Source organism: Dasypus novemcinctus, chromosome 18 (assembly GCF_030445035.2).
Source record: "Dasypus novemcinctus isolate mDasNov1 chromosome 18, mDasNov1.1.hap2, whole genome shotgun sequence".
Lineage (NCBI taxonomy): Eukaryota > Metazoa > Chordata > Mammalia > Cingulata > Dasypodidae > Dasypus > Dasypus novemcinctus.
Genome location: NC_080690.1, coordinates 33,548,410 through 33,560,923, shown reverse-complemented (window position 1 = coordinate 33,560,923; position 12,514 = coordinate 33,548,410). Strand labels below are relative to the sequence as shown.

Here is a 12,514-nt window from a genome sequence, read left to right as displayed (position 1 = left end):
AATGAATGAACCAAGCTAATGAAAGAAGTTGCTAATGTGGAGAAGGATGGGAGGTATGGGGAGTGGGGCATATGGGAATCCTTATATATTTTTGTGTAACCTTTTGTGTAACCTAAGTATCTTTTAAAGAGATAAAAAATACATTAAAAATAAACCAAACTGGGCAGAGTTTCAGCAAATATTTCTCCAAAGAAGATATACAATTGGCCAATAACCACATGATAAGATGCTCAACATCACTGGTTCTTAGGAAAATGCAAATCAAAACCACAGTGAGATAACACTTCATAGCTGCAGCATAGTTACAATCAAAAAAGATGAACAATAATAAGTGTTGACAAAGATGTGGAGAAACTGGAACCCTCATACACTGCTGGTGGGAATGTGAAATGGTTGTGCCTCTTTGGAAATAGTTTGGCAGTTCCTCAAATAATTTAACATAGATTTACGGTATGCACCAGCAATTCCACTCCTATGTAAAAACCCAGGAGAACTGAAAACATATGTTCATGCAAAAAGTTGTACATAAATACTCATAGCATCATTATTTATAATAGCCAAAAAGTGGAAACAGCCCAAATGTCATGATGAATGAATAAATAAAAGGAATGGGGGAGCAGATGTGACTCAAGCAGTTGAGCACCTGCTTCCCACATAGGAGGTCCCCGAGTTCAGTTTCTGATGTCGACTAAAAACAAACAAAACAAACAACAAGCAAACAAATGAAAGAACCAGCGGAGGAGAGCCAGCGTGGCTCAACGGTTGAGCACTGGCTTCCCACATGTAAGGTGCGGGGATCAATCTCTGATTGGTACTTCAAAAAAAGAAAGAAAAGGAATGAAGTACTGACATCATACTACATTATGCATGAACCTTGAAAACATGTTAAGTGAAAGAAACCAGACACAGAAGGCCAGGTATTGTATGAGTCCACTTACGTGAAATGTCCAGAATAGGCAAATCTGTAAGGACAAAAAGTAGATTAGTTAGATTAGTGGTTTCCAGGGGCCGGGAGTAAGGGGGAAGGAGAACTGAGTGCCCAGTGCATATAGGATTTCTTCATGGGGTGCTGAAAATGAAAATTAGATCGGGCGATAGTTACACAACCTTGTGAACATACTAAAAACCACTGGATTGCACACTTTAAAAATTTTGAATTTTATAGTATGTGAATTATGTTTCAATTAAAAAACAAAAATCTTGAGGTTAAATCCAGGCTCTGTCACTGTGGCCTTGGCAGGTGACTTCTGTCCTCTGAGCTGTGCCTCCTCACCCGAGGGGACGGCCACTCTGGCTGCACCAGACTGGCACGTTCACCACGTGTGGCCAGTTACTGTGGCCACTGCCTCTATTTCTGATCCAACCTGTAGGCAGCGAGCCTGAGACCTTAGGGTGAGCTGGCTTTGGCATCAGAGGGGCCTGAGTGCAGCCTCCCTGTCCCCCCTCACTGGCTGTGGATCCTCTTGAAGTCTCAGTTTCTTTACCTGAGAAATGGGGATGCTCATGGCGGCTCCTTCTAAGTGTTGCTGTGGGGATATAAGATAGCAAATGCAAAATACCAGACACACGCAGTTGGGCCCTCAGGAAATACCAGCGGGTGGCATTACTTTTATTGTTTGTGATGGGGGTGGAGGTCATTGAGGCCAGTTGGCTGCCCCCTTTTACCTCTTTCTCCCCCCGCCCCCTCTTCAACCCAGGATTTCCCACCTGCTCCACAGTCTACTTGTTTGACCAAAGTAGAGGGTCTGGACTCATCTTCTAAGACCCCTGCTGAGCACTTGATCAACTCTGCTTGCTGGAGAGAACCCCAGACTTGCCAACCCACTGCCCAGACCCTCTGATAAATGCTCTCATCCTTCCTTCCAGCTCCGAGGCAAGCCGGGGCCCTGATGGTCACCCGGCCAGGTAGAGGGGTGTGTGGTACCCCCAAAGGGCTCGCAGCTGCTCAGAACTCAGGGGCCCGGAGGGGTCCCCATAGCCCCACCGGGAGCCCTCTCCTGGGGCTTCCCCCGCCTCTGCCGGAAAGAGGAAGCTCAGAGGCAGCCGTGCAGGTAGACTTTCTTTTTTCGCTTGGGTGGAAGCAAAAGCCCAGACTCTCGACTTCTAGGAATTTATCTTCCAGGTATATTCCCCCTGTGAGTGTGTGCAAGGGAGGTTATTTTGACATTTTTATGTAAATGCAAAGGACTGAGAAAACCCGAAATGTCCCTCAGTAGAGGCCTGGCTCTGTAGAGTGTGGTCCCTCCGCACCGTGGGAAACCACATGGCCACTGGAAAGGGCACGGCCGTCCAGGTGGGCTGATGGGGACCCGCCCCCCAGAGGTCCTTCAGGTGGGAAGAGCAAGGCGCACCACAATATTTTTATATTCACTTTACGCCCGCCCCCCTCCTTCCTCGCCTTCTCCCCTTCTTTTCTTTGTAAGGAATAGCTCTCTATGGGGCTGGCCTGTGCCCAGACCACGTCTGCGCAGAGACGGGCATTATGCCCGCTGCCCCCGAGGGAGGAAGTGAAACATGGGGCGCGGGCAGAGGAGGGAGGCCCCCTCGTCAGTCCACCCCTCCCGTACCGCGCGGACCTAACGTTTGATTGTTTTGACCAGGTCAACCAGGCACCTGGTCGAGAAAAGCTTCCGACTGTTTAAAAGGGGGGGGGGTGGAAAGTAAGGCCCCCGCCCCCTACCCTCCCCCCACCGAGGTCTTCTTCTCCGACAACTAAGCCATCCGTGGTGGTGTGTCCTATCTCGGTAAACATATGTTGCTAGGTTATTACGTATTTCTTAATAGGCAAAAATCAACTTAAACAAGAAAAAAAAGGAAGAGGATGGGCCCAGGGCCCTTCCGACACGTAGTGGGTGACAGGGCCGCATGTGTCACCACCTCCCAGGGCAGTGATGCCCCTGCTTTCTGCCCCAGCAGGGACTCCCCCTTCCCTCCCTTGAAAAGGCACCCAGGGCGCCTTGGCCTCCAGGCCCACCTCTTCTCCAGCACGAGGGGGCCCCGTGCAGGGGGCGGCTCACCCTTCTGCACCCCAGGGAAATGCGGTGCGATGGGGCGCTGCTGCAAAGGCTAAGCCGCCGGGAGGGGCTGGGGGCTGGTGGAGTCCCCGGGGAGAGAGGGGCTCTCCAAGGGGGAGCCCCTGCGCCGCCCCCCGGGGGGGGCCCTGCCCTGGAGGGCCCCATGTGAGAAAGCCCCTCGTTCTGGTGAAGAGCCGCCGGGCCGGGCTCTGCTCACACACTGCCAGCGACAGCCCGTTGCTCACAGGGTGACTTCCACATTTGAAAATCGTTTGGGCTTTTTGTTTTTCTTTTTCTCTCCAAGCTTTTTTGTTTTTCCCCCCGTGAAAAATTTCAAATGTTCAGAAAAGTCATTAGGATAGGTGCATGGGTGTCGGTGCATCCGCTGCCTTGCTGCCGTGTTATGAACACGGGGCCGTGTCTGTTTTCTCTCTCACTTTCTTTCTATGGGAAACACACGCACACACTGTTTTTCCCTGAACTCTTTGAAAGTAAGGTGGTGATCTTCTCCCCTAAATACTTTAGTGGGCTTCTCCCAAACAAGATCAGTGTCCTACACACCCTACGGTCTTTATGACATCTAAGACAATCAACAGTAAATCCCTCAAATCATCTAAAGTGCAGCCCATACTCACATATCTGCATTGCCCCTGTAAGGTCTTTTATAGCTGTTAAAAGTAGGATTCAATTGAGGCCCACATTACATTTGGCTATTACCTCTCTCTCTTTTAATTGTGGTAACATAACATAAAATTTGTCATTACCATGTGTAAGTGTACAATTCAATGGTGTTAATTCCTTTTACAACGTTGTGCTACCATCATCACCATCCATTTCTAAAACTTTTTCATCACCCCAGAGACTCCTTTAATCTCAAACGTTCCCATCTACTTTTTTTTTTTTCACTTTTATTGAGATATATTCACATACCATACAATTTACCCAAAGGGTACAATCGATGGCTTTTAGTATAATCACAATGTTTTAAAAGAAACAAACAAAAAAATAAACTTTTGAAGATCCTAGGATGGTTGTCCTGTGAGTTGAGAAGGTCCCGCCTTCTGCAATTGTCTGTTTCCTTGTGGGGTCCCTTATCTTGTTTCTCGGGAAGTTGGGACTAGAGGCTTGGTTTGACTGAAGCCTTTAACAAGAATTCTTCTGCGGGGGGGGGGGGGGGGGGGGTGCTGTACACTTCAGAGGCTTCCTATCAGGAGGCACGGGCAGTGCGCCCCCAACTGCAGCTGGGAGTCCTGCCTGCCCGGCTGCCAGCCCCTCCCCGTGCCCCACTGCTTACCCCGGCTCTGCCTCAGGCCCTTTGCACTGGCCGCCTCCTCCTGGGCTCGGAAGTCCCCTCCTCACAGAGGCCTTTCCCGCCTACCTCACCCATATGGCTCCCCCTGTCATTCTCTATTTTCCTGTTCTATGTGCCTCATGGCCCTCACCTCTCCATGCCAGCCCCTTGTTTGCGCACCTGCCTGTGCATCCTCGTCTGGAAGGCAAACTCCGGGATGGCGGGAACCTCCCTCTCCTCACTGCTGCTTCTGCGCGTCCTAGCCGTGTGCCTGGTCCGTGGAAGGGGCTTGTATTGGTATCCTAGTGATGCTGTAACAAACGGGCCCGCACACGCTTAGTGGCTTCAGATAGCTCCACTTACTGTCTTACAGTTCTGAAGGTCAGAAGGCCCAAATCAGTCTCGATGGCTAAAAGTAAAGTCTCCCCAAGCCTGTGCTCCTCTGGAGGCGTGAGAGGAGAACCCATTTCCTTTGCTTTTCTAGAAGCTGCTCACGGTCCTTGGCCCGTGGCCCTCAGCGCTCTCACCTCTGCTTCACCTTCACATCTCCTCTGCTCTGGCCCTCCTGCCTCCCTCTTCTAAGAGCCCCGTGAGTGCGCTGGGCCTACCTGGCTATTCCATGATCACCTCCCTCTCTCAAGATCCTTAATTTCATCACATCCATGAAGTCCCTTTTTCCATGTCACATATTCACAGGTACCAGGGATTAGCATGTGACCATGTTTTGGGGGCACATTATTTTAACACGCTGCTCAGTAAATACTTGTTGAATGAATGAATGAAGTAGTGAATGGATGGGTCCCTCTACAAATACAGACTTCTGAGTTCCAGGCCAGGCTCAGCCACTTGTGACTGCGTGAGCTTGGCCAATCCCCTCTTTCTCTGAGCCTCAGTTTCCGTCTTTGTTAGATGTGTTCCAAGCACCCGCCATGTGCCTGACCCTGGGGACTCCGGGAATGCCAAGACCGATTCCAGGAGACCCCTGCCCTCGAGGCCCGGAGTTCTTGGGAAGGAGGAAAGCCAATGGAGTCTACTTTGGGCCACATTCCGGGTCACCCCAGAGAGCTTCTAAGTCTTGAGGGGGCGTGCTTACCCAAGAGGTGACATTTCAAATGGCCCTTGACACACAAGTAGGAGTTTGTGTGGTAGGGAAGTGGGAAAGACACTCACATCCAGGGACAGACCAGCCGACCTCTTTGAGGAACTGCGAGGTGTGTGATGTGATCCCTGGGGAAGGGGGGGGGGGCCTGGAAAGGCCAGTGCCTGGCCTCAGCCCTCAGGTCAGCGGGGAGCCACAGCAGGGTTTGAAGCAGGAGAGAGGCAGGCGCCGCTCTGAGTCTGGACAGCTCACTCTGACTGCAGCATGGAGAGGGAATGAGGGGCGGCCTGGATTGGGTAGGGGCATTGGGGATGGAGAGGAGGGGACAGATCTGAGAGAGATTTAGGAAGTAAACAGACTGAGGAAGAGCCTGGCAGCATCAGGGAAGGAAGAACCAGCAGGACAGAAGTGTGTGTGGAAGCCCTTTGTAAACCGTTGAGTGGGCCACGGACTGGCCCCAGGTGGGACTTCATAGGAAGCCCCAGGGGAGGCTGGTGACGGGGTGCAGAGGTCAGCCAAGGTGCTCCCAGGCCCTCTGAGGTTCCATCAGTGATGAAGGTCACCAGGGTACAAGCTGGGCTCGGGTCCGGGCCGGCTCCTGTGCTGTCGGCTCCTGTCTAGGTCCTCGCCTGACTTATGAACGACCGCTGAGATAAGTAGGTAGGGATGTGAAACATCGCCCCCATTTCCACATGGGGAAACTGAGTCCCAGAGATGTCAAGGCCATGCAGCCAGCAGATGCTGGGGGGCGCGGGCCCCTCGGAGGCTGCCCGGCTCCTTGAGACGGCAGGCCGGGCCGGACGGGGATTTTGCAGGTCCCTTGAGACCCAGAGGGGAGGGCGGGGTGGGGGTCCCCTCGGAGTGGTTCCCCGCCACAGAGAATTTCCTCCCCTTTGGAGGAAGCGGGAGTTTCTTCTTTCACAATCTGAATGTCAGAGATTCTGGGCTCACCGGTGACTAAGACTGTCTGAGACTTGCGGGCTGCAGAGGCGCTTAAATACCGGACCTTCCTGTGCTCGGCCACTCCAGGCTCCTGGGCTGGACACGGGAAGGAGCATGGCCGGCCTGCAGACCCCGCTCCTGGCGGCTCTCATCCTCCTTGCTCTAATGTTTCAAGCCACCGAGGCAGGTGAGGCTGGGGAGAGGGAGGCCAGAGTTAGGCGCCGGGGAAGGCGCCCCGGATGGAGAGCCGCAGTCCGCTGCTGGCGCTGAGGGCCTCGGGCTCATCGTGGCGCTTCTCTGGGCCTCGGTTTATATATCCGTTAAGTGGGTGGTCCTGAAGGTTTGGGATCTAGAATCTATCTTAGCAGTTTCAGGGCGGGTTGGGGCGGGCTAGGTATGGCCTGGGGGTCTCCTGCCCCAGAGAACTCGGGCACAGGGTGCTGTGGAGGGGGGAGTCGCTGGGGGACGGCCTGGGTGAGGGAAGACGGGACTGGGGAGGGGACCGCCTTTGGAAAGCTGGTCCTGACCACCCCCACCACCCCACTTTTGCTCCAGAACTTGCCCTCAACACCGGGTTCCTGACTTCTCTACTCCAATGTAAATCCCCCAGCCCAAAGTTGGGTCAGGGGAAGAGCACTGGACTGGGAGTCAGACAGATAAGAATAATAATTTGCCCCCAGTTATTGGGTTTCCTGAGAGATTTTCCTGTAGTAAAGACCCCATCAAGGGGATAGCATTACTGCCCCCTTGGTCAGGGAAGGAAACTGGGCCTTGGAGATGTTAAATGACGAGCCCGGAGCGGCCCGACGGCTCAGGGCAGAGGGAGGCTCTAACCACACTCTGCCTGATCCCTGCTCCCGACTCTGCCACAGTCATGCTGTGTGGCCCTGGGTAAATCAGTCTCCTTCTCTGGGCCTCAGCCTCGCCATTGCCCAAGGACACGGATGAGAACAGACGTGCTCTGAAGAGGGGCTTCTCAAACTTTGGTGTCCTTATGAATCTCCAGGGGACCTTGTTAAAATGCACATCCGGTTCCAGCAGGCCTGGGGCTGGGGGCCAGGCAGTCTCGCCAGCTCCCAGTGGCAGCTGCTGCTGCTGCTGGCCCACGAGCCTCCCTTGGAGCAGCGAGGCTCTGAGGCCCTGCCGCTTCCGAGTTCTCTGCGTCCCCTCTGGAAGCTTAGGGCGTCCCTTCCCCTTGGGCTGTCCATCCCCAGTGTAGACATGGGCCCCTGAGTGGCTTCTCAGGGTGGGGTCTTTGAGGGCCCAGGGTCCCCTGGGTACCACCCTTCCACATGGAACAGAAAGGCCGCATCTCCTTCTGGGGCCTGCAGGCGCGGGGGTTCGGGCCGAGGGTGAATCCTCTGGGCACCCCCCAGGTCCCTATGGCGCCAACGTGGAGGACAGCGTCTGCTGCCGGGACTACATCCGCCACCCCCTGCCCCCGCGGGCGGTGAAATACTTCTACTGGACCTCGGGCTCCTGCCGGCGACCTGGCGTGGTGTGAGTAGGGGCTGGGGAGGCGGCAGGTGCGCGACAGGTGGGTGGGCGGACCCAGGGGTGAGCGGGATGCAGCCTGACATCAAGGCCAGCTGGGAGTGCTTGGCTGGGCTGGATGACGCGGCCCGGGCTTGCCATCCTCTGTGACCGTCCAACAAATTTTATCAAGCACCTACTACGTGCCGGGCAGCGTGCCGGATTCTAGGGAGGCAGAGCTGAATGAACAGGATGCCAGTTCCCAGGGGCAAAGGGGTGGTGTGCCCTAGTGCGACTGAGTCAGCGCAGGTGCTCCCACCAAAAGTGTGTGCAGCACCCCCACGCCCCTTTCCACCCAGAGGAAGATTAAGAGCCGACCCTCGCACCGTGCTTCCCACGGGCCCTTTACGGCTCCGAGCCTCTCACCTGTGTTAGCTCACAGCCACCCTAGAGGAGAGGCGAGCATTCCCATTTTCTAGATGAAGAAACCGATCAGAGAGGGCAAGTGACTTGCTTCAGGTCAGCCAGGGCTGGAGCCAGGACTCCAGGGTGCGTGTTCAGGGCTTTCCCCGGAGATTCTTGCCCTCCGCGTCCTCCCGGCTCCTCTGCTTCCTCTCCCCCGGCTGGAACCTAAGCCTGCTCCTTCCCCGCCTCTGGCTGCTGCTCCACCTCCCGGGGCCGGAGCCTGCACAACCACTCCCTGGGAGGTGTCTGGGTGTGGGGACTCCTCACCTGCTTTGCATCTCCACCTTCTCTTGTTCCTCCCCCTCACTACTGACTCCCTCTCTCTCAGGGAGGGGTCTGCAGGTGAATAACAAAAAAGGGTTCGTTATGTCAAGGCCGAGCCTCAGTTTACCCTCCAGTGTAATGGGAATAATAACCATCACTTTTTTAAAATTTACCGAACACGTAGAGAGCGCTCACTAAGTATCGGGCACTGTGGTTCGCGCATTGTGCTATTAACTCATTTAATCCTTGAAATGACCCTATGCAGAAGGTACTGTTATTCCCTTTTACAGGTGAGGAAACAGGTAGAGAGCTTGTGGGGTCTCTTGAGCATGACGCAGTGCCATTAACTGTAAGGTGGAAAGTGCCTGCGGCACGTAATAGATGCTCAGGAAAAGAGAGCTCTCATGGATCAGTGGATTTTTGAGTAGGAGGGGACGCTTGAAGGAACGTGGCTGGACACATGGGGAGACTGAGGCTCAGGGCCACGCCTCGCCCAGAGTCACACAGCAGCGGGGGCAGGCTGCCCGCGTGCCCAGGCTCAGCCGCGCTGCCTTCTTTGTTCCCTCGCGTGTGGTCGCCCGCGCTTTAGGCCTCAGAGGTGCCTGGAGGGGAGATGCTCTCCCCAGGTGTCACCAGCGTGCCTGGTGCGGTCAGGTCCTGCCCTCGGGCAAGGTGCTTTCCCTCTTTGGGTCTCCGTTTCTTTCAGCGGCACAATGGGTGCCTCCTAAGGTGGCTGTAAGGATTCATTAAGGAAATCCTTGTCAAGGGTTCAGGCCAGCTCCTGGCACAATTATTTAGCACCACTTTGTGCTGTGCCCTCTTCTGAGCACCTCAATATATACATTAACTCATAAAATCTTGATTAAAACCCTATGTGTTTGGACTATGATTATCACTTGCATTCTACAGATGAGAGAGAATGCTCAGAGAAGTTAAGTGACTTGCCCCAGATCACCCAGCTAGCAAGTGGCAGGGCTCGGCTTTGAACCCAGAGAGGCCAGCTCCAAGTCCCTGTTCCGGGGAACTCCCCAAGACTCTCCCCCACAGCAACGTCTGGGATTATAATTAGACAGCGGGGGATTCTATCCCTTGGCCTGGTCTGGGGCTGAGGGGCTGAGGGCCCAAGAAGTCTTTGCTGCTTCCCTCTGGAGAAATGTGCTTTGCATATAGGAGATGGCTCATAAATTCTTGGACATTCCGTACAGCAGGTACCCTTGCGTATAGCAGGTGCTTCACGAATGTTAAGCGCCCCATACAGCAGGTGCCTCCCACATGCTCCCTCAGGCGTCTCTGCATACAGGAGTGTGTGGCGTCCTTGCTGTGTGCTGAAGCTGCCTCGTTGCATCCCTGTGTCTCCTCCTTGCAGCCTGCTAACCGTCAGGGACTTGGAGATCTGTGCCGACCCCAAGCTGCCCTGGGTGAAGAAGATTCTCCAGAAGCTGCAGAAGTGAGGGAGACCTTGCTGAGGACCGCGGCCTCGGCTCCTCCAGGAAAGCTCGCGGCACCCAACTTCCCGCCATTGCAGCCACTCCCCAGCACCCAAGCCTGTGCCAAGGTCTCTCTCTGCATCCCCTGGCCCCATCCTCCTGGCTGCCACCCTCAGTCAGGCTCCGGGTTGTCCTTCCCTCTCCCCTCTGACCTCACCCACCCATCCTATGTCCCATGGCATAGGGTCCACAGTCCTGGTCAGGTACTCCTCAAAATTTTTCTGTGGCTCCCCAGTGCCCCAGGCTTTGGTCAGAGCCTCTGACCCTGGCCCCCCAGCCCTCCGGACCCAGGTCCCCTCCCCAGCCTTGACCCGTCTCCCCTTGACACAGGCTGGGCTCAGCTCCCTGTCCTCCACACCCAGGCCATGCATTCCGCTCCGGAGCCGTTGCCCAAGCTGCTCCTGACACCCAGAAAGCCTCTCCCCCTGCCTAACCCCACCAGCCCTGCAGGGCCGGCCGAGCCCAAGCAGCCAGGAGTCGACCTTCCTTCTTTTAGACTTCCCCTGGCCCTTGACCCCTGTCGATAGCCCTGATCACAGCCTGCCCAGACTCCCCGGGGCTAGGGAGCTTGTTCTCCAGCCCGGTATCTGAGTAATTTTTGTCTCGCAGCCTCCAGTGCAGGGCCTGGCTGAGAATCAGGGCTCAGCCAGTAGCTAGAGAATGAATCAATAAAGGTAACGTCCCTCCTTTGTCCCCAGAAAGGCAGTCACCCCTCAACTGAAAGACTCAAGGCCACCTAGGGAGGGGCCAGCTGCATCAATGGTGAAGCCGGGAATTTGCCCGGTTCACCTTTCCTCCCCTTTCGACTTACTTGTTGGGCTTTTTTTTTTCTTTTTTTTTTCCCAGCCCTTCTTGATTCCCTCAGGCTTTCACTACTTCCCCAACCTCCAAAACCCAACTCCCAGGTCTGCCCTCTTCGGAGTATCCCACAGTCCACTTTCCTTTCCTCCTTCCCCTAATAGCTGATGAGCAAATTCATGCTATGGTGTGCGTGACTACCCTGGCTTGCTGTTACGAGCTTTAGTATATTTGCATCTGAGAAGAGGGCAATTGCCCAAGAGGCCAGATGGATGAATGGGAGAATTTTAGGAACTGTGTGGGAAAGGGGACGGGCGGGGCGCTTTCCTGGCCCTGAGAAGCTGCTGGCTTTGCTTCGGTAGCATAGCTCTGGGTGGGAGTGTGTGGTGTGAGATCAGTGACTGAGGCCAGGTGGGGCTTCTTCTCAGAGTGGCTTGGGCCAGGCAAAGGGCTGGGCTTAGGACTTATCTGTGAATCCTTGGGGACTGCAGGTCTCCAGGTAAAGGACATAAGCTTCCCATTTGTTTCTCCCTTCTGAGGGAGTCTGACACAGCTCAGCATGGGGGTTGGAGCTGTGTGACCCTGAGGAGACCATTCAACCTCTCTGAGCCTCACCTAACAAATGAAGGTGAGAATACCCACCTTCTGGGTTCTGGGGGGCTCAGATCCAAGACATAGGGAATAGCACTTGGCCAGCAATAGCTCAGTGTCCTCTAGGGTCTTTGTGCCCCCAGGAGCCCGGGCCGGACATGGGCCCTGGAAGTGCTAGCCAGCCTGGGAGCTGTCATTGGAGCCCTCAAATGTCTGGGATCCCGCTGCCCTCCAGGCCTTCTGTCCTGCCCTTGTCACTCAGGCCTTCTGGAAAATAAATTCTCTAAAAGTGTCTGCTTTGGTTCCGTGGCATTTGCTGTCTCTGTGGCAGGGGTGGGGTAAGGTGGGTGGGCACACCTGGGTCCCTCTGTCCCATTGGGGAAGCCCTTGACATTGAGATGAGAGGCGACTTGCCCAAGGTAAGCTTGTAGGAGGTGGGAATCCAGGACTGGATAGAAGGACCTGGGAGGTAGCTGCCCACATGCCAATAAGGAAGCTCTGACATTTGTCCCAGAGTCCCGCTTACCAGACCTGGCCCACCCTGGGACCAGCTGTCAGAAGGAACTGATGTAAGACTTCAAGTCTAGGGCTTTAAGCAGCACGTGCATTCATTCATTGACTTCATTCCGTCATTCAATAGCCCCACCTCCACCTTTCCCCTTCAGGGGTGGACACTGTGGAAAGGAAGAGGAGGGTGTATCAGTCAGGAAAGACTCCTACAACTGACAACTCCAAAATCTTGGTGGTTCTGCTCAGCAGAAGTTTGTGTCTTCTCATATGAAGTCTCACCAGGCATTACTGGCTTGAGGGCAACTTTCCATGTGGTCGTTCAGGGACCCAGGCTCCTTCTCTGTATGGCTCTGCTCTCCTCTGGGACTTTGACTGTTCTCCAGCCAGGCAGCAGATAGGAAGAGAATGGAAGATTGTGGGAAGGTTTCATGGGCCAGGCCAGAAAGAGGTAATCATCATTTCTGCCCATGTGCCATTGGCAGAGCTCAGTCGCATGGCCATATCTGACTGCAAGGGATGCTGGGAAATATAGCCAAGCTGTGTGTCCAGGAGGAAGAGGAAGTGGGTTTGGGGTGCACCT

The 12,514-nt window shown here is 54.7% G+C and overlaps 1 protein-coding gene across 1 annotated transcript; it reads left to right on the top strand.

Moving 5' to 3' along the window:
• Positions 1-6,460: 6,460 nt before the first annotated feature.
• Positions 6,461-11,716, top strand: CCL22 (C-C motif chemokine ligand 22). The gene is made up of 3 exons (XM_004454381.3): positions 6,461-6,533; positions 7,723-7,846; positions 9,915-11,716. Exons 1-3 carry the CDS (start codon positions 6,461-6,463, stop codon positions 9,997-9,999), a joined length of 282 nt encoding a protein of 93 aa, XP_004454438.2. The 3' UTR covers positions 10,000-11,716.
• Positions 11,717-12,514: the final 798 nt, after the last annotated feature.